General features: G+C 42.4%; 1 protein-coding gene across 2 annotated transcripts in view; it reads left to right on the top strand.

Annotated features, from left to right (window-relative positions):
• The window catches only part of CBR4 (carbonyl reductase 4), a 33,406-nt gene extending 19,138 nt beyond the window's left edge, over window positions 1–14,268 (top strand). Inside the window, exons 1-6 of one of the 2 annotated variants that reach the window (XM_019534596.1) lie at window positions 1,983–2,055; window positions 3,148–3,292; window positions 6,080–6,200; window positions 6,674–6,810; window positions 8,982–9,116; window positions 13,053–14,268. In XM_019534596.1, coding sequence (XP_019390141.1) covers window positions 3,151–3,292; window positions 6,080–6,200; window positions 6,674–6,810; window positions 8,982–9,116; window positions 13,053–13,231 — 714 coding nt within the window. In that variant the 5' untranslated portion in view covers window positions 1,983–2,055; window positions 3,148–3,150 and the 3' untranslated portion in view covers window positions 13,232–14,268. Of the gene's footprint in view, window positions 1–1,982; window positions 2,056–3,147; window positions 3,293–6,079; window positions 6,201–6,673; window positions 6,811–8,981; window positions 9,117–13,052 lie in introns of those variants that run through there. The other variant, XM_019534595.1, reaches the window with a different exon arrangement.
• The last annotated feature ends 689 nt before the right edge of the window (window positions 14,269–14,957 follow it).

The following is a 14,957-nucleotide window of genomic DNA, read 5'->3' as shown; positions in this document are numbered from 1 at the left end:
CCTGCCTGCCTGAGCTGCATGGGACCTGATGCTTCCCTCTGTGGCTGGGGGGGAGGGGACAGGGGCAGTGCTTCCCTCTGTGGCTGTGCTACCCCCCAAGATCACCTGGCCCTGGTTCCAGTGGATGGGTGCCGCCTGTGGGGGTGCTGCTGCGGCCATGTAGAGAAGTACTGGCCCCCCCCACAGCCGTGGAGGGAAGCACCGGGCCCCTGCGCAGCTCAGGGATCTCTCAGGTCGCCAGCAGCTCATCCCCCTCCACCTCTTTGCTGCTGGAGAGGCAGGAAAAGATTGGGTCCCCACCGTTGTGTACACATCATGGGGGTTTAGCTCAGTTTAATTCTCCCTAAATTGAAATGGTGAGTTTTTAAAACCCACCGTTTCAATTCAGGAGAACTAAACTGAATTAAACCTCCATGGTGTGTACAAGCAGCCCAAATGTCAGCTCTCTATGCATTTATACTATGTTCATCCCTGTGATCTCTAGGTTTTTGGAGAATTACATGGACAGAATGTCATAGATCCAAAAATCTTATTTGCTACACTTAAAATAGAACCAGCTTAAAAAAGAAACTTACTTGCTGGAGGAAACTTGTTTTGCATAATGCTTTTTGTTAACAATATCTGGACTCCATACACAAACACGTTTCTTCTCAGATATGAGAAGATGACCAGTTTAAAATGTCTGTATGCTAAAATCTGTAACTTAATTGCCAAATCTAATCCTTGAGACCCTGGATGCATTTAAGATGTGAAACCCTGACTGATATGGTTAAAAGTAAAAGCAGTAACTTTATCATAGCACATTTCCACTGAGCTCATAACTCCAGGGCATTTATGTCACTAGAAACTCGATGACAGCTTTGAATACTTTATCAGTCCAAAGTTTTTAGAAAGCATACCGCATGTGTAAACAGTAACAAGTTTCTAAACCTGAATTATTTCTCAGCTGAAGGCATTGATGCAACATTTCAGACAAAAGGAAAGAAAATATAACAACACAGTAGGGCCAAACAAATAAAACTTAAAAGGTTTTCAGTGGAAAGCTAGTCATGAAGTGATGCAGTAAAAGAGAAACCATCAAAGCCAGATCTGAACACTATCATACAGGACAGTTTATCTTTTATGCCTAGGAATAACACTGTATCTCTGCCAGTTTGAAATCAGGAACAGAAAAATAGCATCATTTAAAATATCTGTGAACTGATTAATAAAATGTGGACAATAGAGTTGGTAAAATTCACAGCTTTATGCTGACTATAAACACACATCTGGTCTACTCTTTACCAAGATTTGCTGAGCTTTTTAAGATGCATGCATTTTTTTATTTGCATAATTAAGTTTAGTGTCAATATTGTTATGCCAATAAACCGGGTATGGATGTGTCTGAATAAGTATGTCTCACATGGGCCCTTTTCTTCCAAGTGTAGCTGTGTCTGCACCGGGAAAGGGGCTGCTGCTAGGTATGTCAGCGTGGTTCAAGGAGGAAAACTTTCGGAGTTTTAGCCAAGGTCTAAATTAGCTTTAAACTCGAGGCTAGACTCAAGGCAGTCCTCAGAAAATGCTGGAGTGGTTTGCACTTGCCTTTTGACCACAGAAAGGGCCTAGACGGATGCTTCTAGTGCAACAAGCAGGACGCTTCTGACACTGCGGCTCCCTCTAGGAAACCTCTGGGCTCGTCCTACGCCTCCTCGTGTTGGCCCCTCTGGCAGGGCAGATGCCGCGGCGCCCCGGGGCACCCCTGCCCGGAGCTGACGGCAGCCTAGAGAGAAGCCGCGTGTACACCCCTCCCACGTCACTCCAGGGACAGCCCAGGTCCTCCGCTCGCGGCCCGACGGCCCCGCCCCTTCCCTGCCCTCCACCCAGGGGCCGCTGGGAGTCCGGGCCGCGGGACCAGGGAGGCGCTCGCTGTACTTCTACCAGGGGGCGCGCGGAGGCCCTGCCGTGCCTACAGGTCCCTTAATGCACCGCGGCAGCCATTGGGCGGTGGCGTGGCTGGCTCCGTGGCATGCCGGGACGGGTAGTTCTAGATACCCCCCACACCCGAGCGCTCGCTAGGTACCCCGGCGAGGTGAGAGGCCGCGGGGGCGGCACGGCTCTGGGCGGTGCCTAGGGCAGCCGGTGGCCCGCGCCGGAACGAAGCTGGGAGGGGGGCGGGTAGCGATTGGCTGAACTCTACTGCCCCCTGGCGCAGCGCGAACAGCTTCCCATCTACCCCTCTCGCGCGCTCGGCGTTAACGCGCTGCGCATGCGCCAGCCGGATGTCACGCGTGGTGCTGCGCTTTGGCCTTGGGGGTAGCGGTGCACAATGGTTTGGGTGCTTGGGAGGGGCCTTGAGGCCGAGGCTGGAAGGACTTCCGCTGCCAGGGGGCCTTGCACTCGTCTTACACCAACCTCTTGGAGAGGTGCCCAGTGCCCAGTGCCCAGGCTAGGGGTCGCCTCGCCTAAGTAGCCAACCTGCGTGCCCCCTCCCCACCCCTGGCGGCCTGATGTTGGAAGGTTTGGCCTGGAAATGTTTGCTTGGACGTTCTGAGCCACGAGTCCCGATTGGTGCCTGCCTGTTGGGGAATTTTCATGATATTCCTATTTGTGTCATTTAAAATTAAAAGAACATTAATAGTGGTTGTGGCAGGCTTGATGTGCCGGGGTAGCAGTGCCTATGCTTTTCTACCCCCAAGCCAAATGAGTGGTGCCAGGCCATGGGCCCAAACCGGTCCTGGCCTTGTATGGGGGCTTAGAAATGTGGCAGCAGGGGAGCAGCATTAGTTGGTACCTCTTACCCCCACTGCCAACTTTCTGGACCCACGGGGAGACCCATGGGCCAGGGGTTGAGCACCTCTAATTATGTTTATATCAGCAATTCCAAAATACTAGCACAGTTACGTGACTGGACAATACGAATTCACATAGTTGAATGAATCTACTGTTTACCATATAGTAGTAGATAATAGTGTTTCATTAAGTTCAGGACAGCTGAAGCTTTAATGTAGGTTTTTCTTTCAATGCTGTTAACACTGCAAAATGCCAAGTGTCCTTTTACTGACTTCACTGAGAACAGAGGGTGCTTGGTACCCTGGAGAGTTAGGCTTTAAGTATGTAGTTCCAGTCATTGCTGTTTAGATTAACTTGCTGTTTGTGAATTATTCTTTGGAGATGGCCAAAGTTTGTGCTATTTTTGGAGGATCCCGAGGAATTGGAAAAGCTGTTGCACAGCTACTGGCACAGAAAGGATACCGCTTGGCTATTATTGCTAGAAATTTGGAAGTAGCCCAGACCACAGCAAATCACCTGGGAGGTATGTATGTTTGCTTTGCTGTTGTTTTATTTGCGTGTTACTCAGTGTTTAGGTAACCTGTAAGAATAGTAAATAGTATGCCTAAACTGAACACTTTCCTCAAAGTCATATGGTGGTAAAAGGTAGAGCCACTGTTTCAGAAGCAATGAATACATAGATGGACAGTTTGTTTATTCACGTTGCTTCAGATTGTAAGTGCTTGATCCTTTTTTTCCAAAAAGGCCAGTGGGAATGTTTCAGTTAACTTCACTGGAAGCAAGGTAGTCCACTTATTATTAAATTTTGGATAGCTGTGTTCAAAGGAAATATCCTGTGTATTTTCTGTATTCATTGTGTAATGCATTTAAATTATATTTTGAAATACCACTTATAGGGTTAATATCAGCTAAAGGGAGCCAGTTTTCAAGGAGCACAATCTTAGATGCTTCACAGATTTCCTGTACTAAAAGTAAAGTAGTTCACGCTACTTGTGAAGTAGTTTATCCTACTTCTAGGTCCTTTTTTGTGACTGCCATAATTCAGTACTGGGGATAGGTTAATTAGGTCATTGGCAATGTGGGCGTAATTGCCTGGCTAGGATGGACTGCTGAGTAAGTGCAGTTTTATTGCTTCTGGGTTGGGAGGTAGCAGCACTACCAGGCAGTGTTGTGCTGTGTCATCTCAACGGCTACAGTGGGAATAGGAGCAGAAGTTTAGCTGTTACAGGGTTCCCTGCAAAAGTTTGGCAGTAAGTCCCTACTCTTCTCTGTCACCTGCATCCTAATAGTAGCCGTGAAACTGATGGCTGCGAGTCAGTTTCACATGTGACCCAGGCACACGGCCTCCACTGAATAGTGAGATCCTGGGGTGCCTGGTATCCAGTGACCTTGCCCAACCCTAGGGCTGCAGCAGGTTCCCCAAGAAGAGGGCCTCCCTGTACAGAGGTTGAGCCTTGCAAATAGAGTTAACTATATACAGGATTTAATTATATACAGTATCAATTACAAATAATCAAACAGGTTTAACTCATAAAGGCTATTAAAGAGAACATACAATACATACCCAGAACCCTGGTAATGACAGTCACTACATATAACCTTTCCTTTGAATATGCATAACCTAAAAGGAGAATACTAATCACAGATGGATATTAAGGCACCAACATTGAACTGAGTCACACAGGCTTATAGGCTTGCCCCTACTTATGTAAACATCCAGTCAATAACTTTTGTACACAAGGATGAATATGATGGCTTTCTGCACACTTAGCCTGGGGCAATGCCTTGACAGGAATAGCCACTGCTTTGACCCTCTCACTAGAGCGTGGGCAGGTCCTCTTTGCTTTGGGTCCCTCTATGCTTGTTTCAGGTGTCACGTTGCCAGCCGTTGCTCCCTCACTGGCGTCTCTGGAATGCACTTCTCTCCCCTTGATCTGCAGCCCCTGACACAGCGGGAACGGGGTCTGGGCTGCTGGCTCAGGCAGTCACCCGGGCCACCACCCATATACCCCACCAGGCAATGGGGTTTTGTCACCTCCTTGTCCTGGCTTTTTATATGATGCCTCCCTCCAGGTAAGCAGGGTTTTAGTGTCCTCTAAACCCTGTCTTTCCCTACCACGAACCAGGTGCCTGGTCTGGCTTTGCAGCCTGTGTCCCACCTCCTTCAACTGCACATGCAGGTGGACTGGATCTGTCTTCCTCCTGCTCAGTGCACACTCACCCTGTGCAGGGCTTGTGGGCTTCTTTCCTGTTAGGACCTCAGCACAGCTTTCCTCACATTGTCTCTAAAGGGGCAGCCTTCCCATGCTGCTGCCCAGCTGTGCTCCTCATGAGACACTCCTTCTTTAGGTAATCACAACCTTACTACTTGTTATACGCAATTGCTCAAACAATGGCGCCCCGGACTAATTTGGGACTGTGCAGTTTCATAATTTGCAGTAGGAAGCAGCAGGGCTTATACAACAGCAATAGGGGTATGGGAGGTCCCCATCCATGGGTTGTTGGCAGTGATGGGGGCTTATATGGCAGTAAGGGAAGAGGGGGCATGCAGTAGAGATTCTGGGGAGCCTGTGGCTTGCAGCCTGTGGTCTTTGTCCTAGGCCCAGTGGCCTTGGCTGCCCTGAAGTTGGACAGCCCTAATCTAGTGTTACATCTGTTACTGATCTGGGACCAGTTTTTAAATTTTGGGATAAAACTCCTGGAATTCCTCAGGGACGCTTGGGCACAACTGTAAAATTTGGGATTGTCCTAGAAATTTGGAACAATTGGCCACTTAAGTATTGATTGGAGAGAAAAAAAAAGATTTTGGGACTTAAAAGTAACCCAAAGTGTGTGAATTCCAAACTGTATACAAGAACCATCTGCTTCTCTTTCTCTTTATAGCTTTAATATTTATAATAATAATGTTCTACATCTAAGAGCACTTTGAAAAAGGAAGTGCTGAACAAACATTAAGTAATATTCACACCACTCCTATGGGGAAGATAAGTATGTGTAACAGGCTGTATGTTACAGACAAGTAACTGAGACTAAGGGAACTGCATGTGAGGTCATGTAAGTTGGTGACAGGGTTGGCATTAAAACTTAGCAGTTTTTGGCTAAGCCAGCCAAGACGTTGGACCACTTTACCCCATACTGACCTCAAAACTTGAAAAGGGACAGAAATACAAATCAACATATGTTTGGAGTAATTAGTCAGCTACTTGGAGAACATCTGTTCTTACTGTTGAGTTTTTTTAATTCTTAAGAGCATTTATAAATGATACAAGATCATTTATCATCACTGTTATGTTGTTTTATTTCAATACAGCAGGTCACCTGGCACTTAGCTGTGATGTAGCCAAAGAACAAGATGTCCAAAATACATTTGAAGAGATGGAGAGGAATTTAGGTTCTATAAATTGCTTGGTTAATGCAGCTGGGATCAACAGGTTAGCTTTATATTGTAAATAACTGTAGATCATGCATTTTTCTTGAAAGGTAATAAATATAAAAGAGCAATTGAAAATTTAATAAACCTGGTGTTTATATCAATTAAGAATGAATTGAAGTGCATCTCAAAATACTGGTAATGTTTGAAGATATTTTATTTTCAAAGGAAGTGAAACTTCAATAGAAGAAGATATAATTTGTTGTTTCTATAGCTTTTCTTTGGAGCCCAAGGTAAACTAATTCTCTTGAAATTATTTTTGGCAGTCTTCTATATTTGCATATTGTTCACAAGGTAGCTGGTATGGACTTTTATGTAATTGTGAGTAATTCTTGGAATGTTATCAAGAGCTGTACTGGTGGTACATGCAGGACCAAATTCACCTCTAAAACAACTCCATTTTGCTCATTGAAATTTCATCGGGGTGAATTGTATCAATTGGGGGTAGTCACTGACAGTTTCCTTTTTTGGCAGAGATGGCTTATTATTGAGAACCAAAACCGAAGACATGCTATCTCAAATTCACACCAACCTTTTGGGTACAATGTTGACTTGCAAAGCTGCTGTGAGAAGCATGATTCAACAGCAAGGAGGTGCTATTGTTAACATAGGTGAGTTGTCACCGTATGCAAGTTGAAGGTAGCTAATTATATTCAAGATACTTTTGGGCACAGAAAGCTAAAGGCCTGAACAGATGTTGTATCTGTAGTGCTTCAGGTGTCTTAAAAGCTTTTAAAAGTAAAGACACAAAAGATCTGAACAGTCACAGAAACTGTCTTGGTCTATAAAATTTCATGTTAAAAGGTAAACTTAGTAAGTAAGAATGCAAAAAATTATATATTTGAAGGCAATGATAAGCATTGTAGTGAAATTAATGTATTTTTTCTGTCAGTGTACAGTTGCTTTTAAAAGGTATGTAGAACAGAAAATAAATTTCTCTGGTAAAAATTATTAAAAAATAACTTAAAACATTTTTACCATATTCACTTGTATGCAACTTTCCGTCTTTCCCCTCCCAAAATTGGGGTTCATGTCTTAAGTGGAGAAGCTGTTTTTCCTTCCCTGGAATCAAAGCAGGGAAGAAAGAAGCAAGCAAACACTGTGCTAAATTGGGTGCCACTTCTCTCTGGGGCAGCAAGCAGCATGGGAAGCATCCAGTGCTAACGCTTAGAGCTGTGGATAAGGCAGTAACTTTTGGCTGAAGGTGAGTGAGCTGCATGCAGTTTCATGATGAGGCTACATCATGATTTATTTATGGGAATTTATGTAAAGAACTATTCACAGCAAAGTAGTGACAGTCTTGCTGCTACTCTTGAAAGGGTGTGAGGCTCAACCTTTTTGAAGTCTTGTCACATAATAGTGTTCTTGTGGCCTTATACAAACTTTCTCCTGGGATGCCACACTTCCTGAACACTCTGGGCCTGTGTCCACACAAGTGGGAATGTGTGGTTTGCAGGGCCTCAAAGCTGTTTTGAGAGTCTGCAAAACATGCACAGCGCATGTGGATCCATTTGCAGAGCTGCATATTTGCAATGTGGTGGCAAAATTAGGTACTGGGAAATCCACGAATCCAAAAAAGCTGCTGAAAAAAGGGTGGCATGGGCTCCAGTGTGTGCCATCCAAAACTGGAGCCTTGCTGGTCAGAACCATGCTGCAGCTGCCAGCCAGGCTCTGGGTTCTCAGATCACCACCACTGCAGCTGTGGGAGGCTCCCAGGACCACAAGTAAGGCTTCTGGGGCCAGCACAGTTGCTGGTCCCAGCATCCTGTACCCAACCCAGGGCAATTTGCCATGTGCCAGAGTGCACGTGTAGGACCACTGCTGTTTGTCCCAGAGGAAATGCAGGTTCCTGCTCATGGACATGCGTCCTCTGTGTTTTTGGAAGACTTATTTCAAATCATACAGTATGCCTCAACTCTGGGACCTTTTTTCCCCCCAAAACAACTTGCATGTCTTATTTGGGGGCATGTAATATGCAAGAAAATATGGTAACATCAGAAAATTAGCAGGAAGATTTAATGGCAGATGTAATGCTTTAAATTTTTCTTTAAAAATTTGACTTGGTTTCAGGTTGGCAGGGTCCCATTAAAATCCAGAAGTAAAATGTGCCTTCTTATAAAAACTTGAAAAAAGTATTCCAGTTTTCATTTGTGTCTTAGGTTTTTATTTCCAGTCAAAACTCCCAATCCTACACATTTTGAACTTGCAAGTAATTGTGCATTTTATTATTCTTGTTGAACTACTAGAACATTCATTTTAGTTTTTCCCTTGTGAGCTTGTTTTCCCTTTTGTAACTTTTCTAGCAGCCTCTGAATGTAGCCTCAGCCCATGTCAGTAGTAAATTAATAAGCTTTTATTGTAAAACATTTTTTTCTGAGAACTTCATCAAGTTGTATAAACTGTTTCCACAACCAAAGCTGCCAAGTTGTTGGGTTTTTTTAAGGTGCTTATAATTGGAATCATGATAGAGATGTATGGGATTTCTTGTTAGTCCAGGGTTGATGATAGTCAAACAGTTGTGCTCCAAATCTCTTGTTTTAAAGTGCTCATGCATATTTATATGTATTTGTATACATGAATTGATTTATCATAGTTCAGGGAAGACTAATGTCCTCATCACTGACCTCATTGATAAGTTAACATGCAGTTCTCAAGGTAATTTTCATTGGTTTATGTTTATCTTAATTGAAATGCCAATATTTAGAACCAGTACAATACGTCTCCTATAAAGAATTTAATTAACCTGTCATTTGGCCTCCTTTTGCTCTTCTCTTTATTTCAGGAAGTATTGTTGGACTCAAGGGCAACTCTGGTCAGAGTGTATACAGTGCCAGTAAAGCAGGATTAGTTGGATTTTCACGCTCTCTTGCTAAAGAAGTAGCAAGAAAGAAAATTCGAGTCAACATGGTTGCTCCAGGTTAGTTTATGATTAAGTTACTAAACTTCTGAATGTGACTTTTGATTACTTTAGTTACTGATCAGCAGGCCTAGAATGCAGTGAAATACTGTATGCTTACTATACTCTAAAAACAAAAGACTAGCTACAAATGTACACTAATATACTAGTGGATAGCAGATTTTCAGTTACTTTTTTGTTAAAAACAATATATTTTGCATACTTAAGTCTTCCTAAGAAAACACTGTGAAAATGTCCCTTTCTGTTTATAAACATGTGCCTGCATCCTTCCTAAATCTCAAGAATAAAATGGAAGGAAAGTAGAGCCAGAAGGGACAAGGTCATCTGGTCCAGCTTCTTTCTCAAGACAGATCATCCCTAACTAAACTATCTCTGTCATGTGACTAACTGCTCTTGAAAATTTCCAAGGATGGAGATTCCACAACTTCTGTATGTACCCTGTTCCAATGCTTGACCACCCGCATAGAAAGCTCCTCCTAATCTTCAGCCTAAATTTCCCTTGCTGCAGCTTGAGGCCAGTGCTTCTTCTAGTCCTGTCCCCTATAGCCAAAGAGAATGGAGATAAACTTTTCTCTGTATAGTCAGCCTTCAAGTAATTTGAAGACTGTAACCAAACCCAAGAACTAGATTAAATAATCTAAGTTCTTTTGGCCTTTGTGCCCAAAAGCATTTTCAACTATATCGTTAGTCCAATAAAAGATGCAACAAAAAAGATCTTGCCTCTCATACATTTCCTGGATGATCTTAGCTACATCGACACTCCAACTTTTCCTGCTCAGTCAGTTTTTACATCAAAGATAAACTTTGGGATAAATATTTATTCCACTTAAGTATCTAATTCAATATTGTTTTCTTACCCTCTCTCTGCTTTTGTGGGCTAATAGAAATGTAAAAAAAAATATTCTAAGAAGTACTGTATGAGGAAGGATTTCTGTATACAGTATGTCTTTTCAGTGCAGGTCATTCCTTAGATGTCTTCCACTTGTATGTAGTTTTTTTTTAAATCAAATTCAGTCTTAAATAGGAGAGGAGACAATGTATACAGCAGGCATGTCTATACAAGAGGCTTGACTGTACAGTAAGCATGTGCATCTACATGTGTACATGCTTACTCCTCCAGTAAACCTTGCTAATTGCGAGTAATTAGTTTTGATTAGTAATTGTGCATTAACACTTGTAGTCAACTGACTGGGAGCAAATCTGCTCCTGGTCAGCCATTCACTATGGGTGGGAGATTTTTCCCTGTCCCCGGGAGCTGCCTGCTGTCAGGGCAGGCTCTGCCACTGTAGCCTGGGCAGGAACTTTGTTTCCCTGCCCTGACAGCAGGGAGCTCCCAGCCCCCTGCTCCAAGATTGTGACTGGGGAACGGAGGCTGGGAAATCATTATTTCCCAGTGGCAGCTCTGTGGTTGTGCGGCTGGCACTGGGAGACCCCTTATCTCCTAGCACCCACTCTGCAGTTGTGGAGCTGGTGCTGGGAGATGAAGGGTCTCCTGGCACGGGACCTGTGGTCCCGGAGCTGGTGCTGGGAGATAAGGATTTTCCAGTGCTGGTCCCGTGGCTGCAGAACTGGTGCTGGGAGGTAAGGATCTCCCAATACTGGCCCTGTGACTGTGGAGCTGGGTGGGTAACATTTTGGGGAGCTTGTTCCTTGTCCAGCACCGCGGCTGCAAAGCTGAGCTGGGAACAAGCTTGCTAGCTTGTTCCTCACCCAGCTCTATGCTCTTGGAGTTGAGTAGTGAACAGGTTCCCCAGCTTGTTCCCCCCCACCAACTTCATGCTTGCAGAGGTGAGTGGGTGAACAGGTGAGATCTGTCCTGGTCTGGAGCAGGTCCCAGGCCCATGCATCAATTGAGTGATCAAGGTCCAGTATTTGGAAAGAGCTGCAGGGGAGGGGCAGGTCCCAGCTGAGCCAGATTAGCAGCTAGCTCCGTGCATGGGGAATGGGGCTGGGACCTGCTCCTGACCAGGGCAGATCCCAACCCCTGCCCTGCCCGTGGGATGGAGGATGGGGAACAAGCTGGGGAGCTTGTTCACCACTCAACTCTGTGAGCATGGAGCTGGGTGTGGAACAGGCTGCTGAGCTTGTTTCCTGCTCAGCTCTGCGAGCGTGGAACTGGGCAGGGAACAATGTTCTCAGCTTGTTCCTCACCCAGCTCCATGCTTACGCAGCTGAGTGGGGAGCAAGTTCCCCAGCCCTCCTTCACTTGACTGCTATTTCAGCTCATGGCCGCTTCTCTAGAACATGCTTTCTGCTCCATGCAGTCATCTTCCCTCAGGTTTGGGTAGTTAAATAGCTCCTCCACAGTCAGAAATACCTGCTCCTGAATGTATCAGGTTCTGAGTTTTTAAAAACAAGTCTTGAGACAGGTTTCTCTGTTCTCTCTTTTGGCAGCCCTTGTTTGAAATCTTGCCTCTGAAAACAGAGAGAGAACTGTTTTTACATAGATTATCTAGTGTAATGTGCATTCTTAAACGTTTTTTAAAACAGTAGTCAGTAAGGATTTTCCACAGCAAGCATATAGGTATCCTTTCTGTCTCTTTAGTATAATAAGAGTCTTTGTGGAAATCAGTTAGGTCCTTGAAATCAAGTAGATAATACATCAGAGGGTTGGAAAAAAGTAACATTTAATTATCCTAAAAATGAAATGGACATTTCCTTTATTCTTTGTAGAAATGCTATAGTACCTGCCTGGATTATTTGTAACAACTTGGTAGAGTATTATACTTTTAATGTGAAAAGTATTTCATAACATGTATGCTAGCATTTCTTCTGTTGTTACTGAGAGTGCTAAATCAATTTCAGAAGAAGTCTGACTATATAATGTCCTCATAACTTTTTACTCACTTGGAACATTTAGCTAGTGGTCTGTTTTATTATGCTGATTCAAACATGAAAGTATGTATCAGTCACTATTCACATTTATGAATGAAGACCCCATTCATATGCTAGGTATGCCAGCTATTCTTGAATTCTTTAAAAAGCAATAGCATCAACTCCATGGGTACACTTGGTGACTGTTATGGCCTCTAATCTTGTACCTTGGCCATTGCATTTGAAAACTGTTTTACTGTCAGTTTATATTTCATTCCCACTGACTGCAGCATGCTTTTTGGTTTGCATCTCAAATTGTGCAGCTTGTTAGTATTGCACTTCAGAGCCATCACTGAATATAAGAATAAATCTTGATGTGAGAATTTTAAAACCAAATATCATGATCAGAAGTAGAAAAGTCTCTAATAGCTACACTGATTCAGCATTCAGTTCTTGTATCTCATGACCTGTCCCAGCTGACTCATGAATAAAGAGCAGAAAAGCACATGCTTTTATACTTCATCAGCATAGGGCTTACTTTCCATTTACTGAGTGGTAAAATCTAGCCTACGTTTCTAACGGTAACACAAACTTACAATTCAATTTGTTATTCCATATTTCTCATTAGGTAGAAAAGGATATCATTCCTACAGAATCAGATGAGCATATTTTAATTTAAAGAGGAGTCTGAAATATGGCCATTATATTTTTATTTGAAAATGGTACTTCAGTATTTCAATAAAAACTGCTTAAAAATGAGGACTGGGGGTATTATTTCAGTCTAGAAACCAGTCTGTTCCATAAATATTTGTTTTGATTGGATCTTCTTTTGATATCAGCCTGTTTTCCTGTGTAAACGTCTTGTCTTATATAGTTAAGACTATACAGGCTTTCAGTGACATAAGGCCAATCAAATGTATATTGGTGATCTTTAATGCAGTTGGAGATGTGTGCATGTAAGCACACACCCACACATTGTATTTATACTGTATATGTAAAAATACACATCGAGCCATCTTTGGGATCAAGTGTTCTCAACTCTCCTACCGTGATAGACTTCTACAGATTTTGTTTTAACACTTGCATTGTATTATGTCCTCAAACATTTCTTTTTTTTTTTAGGCTTTGTTCACACAGATATGACTGCCCATTTAAAAGAAGAACAGATGACAAAAACTATTCCTCTTGGAAGATTTGGAGATCCTCATGAAGTTGCACAAGCTGTTGTCTTTCTTCTAGAGTCTCCTTATGTTACAGGACATATTCTAGTTGTAGATGGAGGTTTGCAACTTCTGGCTTAAATGTCACAACAGTCTGTATAAAATGACTAAAGTAAAGGGAAAACTGAACTTGGCTGATGAAAAATGAGGTGTGTAATTGAGTGGGTACTTTGAGTTGGTGCTCTTTAATCAAGAACATAAAGTAATCTTTGATAAGTGAAGTAATAAACTGGTTTAGGGTTTCGGATTTATAAAGCCACATGCACTATTCTCATATAGCTGAAGCCTGCAGCTATAACACTAATTTAGAAAATGCGTGGTAAGGTACACCATAGAGTACTTTTATTCTCTGGAGGTTGGGAATGGAACTGTTCTAAATAATAGTTTGAAATTAATGATATAGCTTTCTAAGTCCAAATTTTTATTACTGTTGAAGTTTTACATTTGGGATGTGAGTTATGCTCTGAATGAGCTTGTTTGAGCACGTTTATTAGTCAGTAATTGTGATTGCTCTTTTGACCAGATATTTCCAGGTAATAGAAAGTTAAACTGCCCAGCAGGGAGGAAATCATGAACTTGTATTTTTATACTCCTATCAAATATTCTATGATAAGAAATATATCATGCAGTGTTTTGTAATAAATTGAAAGGGTTCCATTTATTTCTTGTTTGCAGCCAAGATAATGGATTTTGTAGTTCCTCAGCATAATTGGAATGTTCTTAAGGAATTTTAGTGGTATGCACTAAATTGAGGGTTGGCTTTGTGGCAAATAAAAGATAATACTGTAAATAAAAGATACTCAATGAGCATGTGAAATACCCCTTGAAATTCTTGCATGCTCAGTTCAGCCAGTTTATGTAAGTTGGCCTCTGATTTTTGAATGTGGAATAATGTATTTGTGTATATTTAAATTTAATATTATTTAAAGCAACTTCTGAGGAGTGAGTTATAATTATGTTACGCTTCTTTTCCCCTTACTGAAATATAATCAAATATTTGACTTTGGGCCTTTCACTTTTTTCCTGTAAATGGTCTATTTTCTTTTGAGAAAACAAAACATACGTGGTATTGAAATGAATGATGGAACAAGTAAACAATGTTTTTTTTCACAACAAAACACAGATGAGTTCTGAGTCTGAGATTTACATTTCCTTCGTTCCTGGCATAGAGATTGAAGTGACTTAGAAATCCTTTTGCCAAAAGAAGAGATTTCTTGGAATGTGTTTTTAAAGGCTTCAGAAATAGTGTGACTTTTTTTATTTGAAGCACATATTCCAAGGTATTTCATTTTCAAGTCAGGGAAAAGTGCAGCTTTCAAGGGTGTGGATGTTAGCTACCTGCAGATAAGTAATGAGAAACAATCCATTTGCAATCCATCCACATTTATATTCAAGGATTTTGAAGCCATTTATTCACTTTTGACTCTAGAACATTGCTTGATGGTCTGACTAGAATTATTAACGTGTTTGCTCCTATCCCTTTTTGGAGAAATGGAAATGCATGGTGGGTGCATCTACATGAGATGCTTTACTACATGTTAGATTAATGTGCTGTGAAGTGCCACTGTCTACATGTGCGTGTCAATTATTGTGCATTAAATGAGTTTAATGTGCCATTTGCTAGTACCAATATATACAGATACTAGACAAAATGTGTATTAAGTAATGTGCCAAAGTGCAAGTGTTGACCTTAACCCGGAGCAATTTGCTCCTGGTCAGCCCAGGCTGCAGGGGGGCACTGCTGCCTGGCTAAGACCTGATATCCACAGGGCAGGAGAAGGCTGTCTTGGCTGCAGGATATCACACT

The sequence above is a fragment of the Crocodylus porosus genome, unplaced genomic scaffold, assembly GCF_001723895.1.
Source record: "Crocodylus porosus isolate Cpor-Errol unplaced genomic scaffold, CroPor_comp1, whole genome shotgun sequence".
NCBI classification, from domain to species: domain Eukaryota; kingdom Metazoa; phylum Chordata; order Crocodylia; family Crocodylidae; genus Crocodylus; species Crocodylus porosus.
This window is presented reverse-complemented; position numbering and strand designations above follow the sequence as displayed.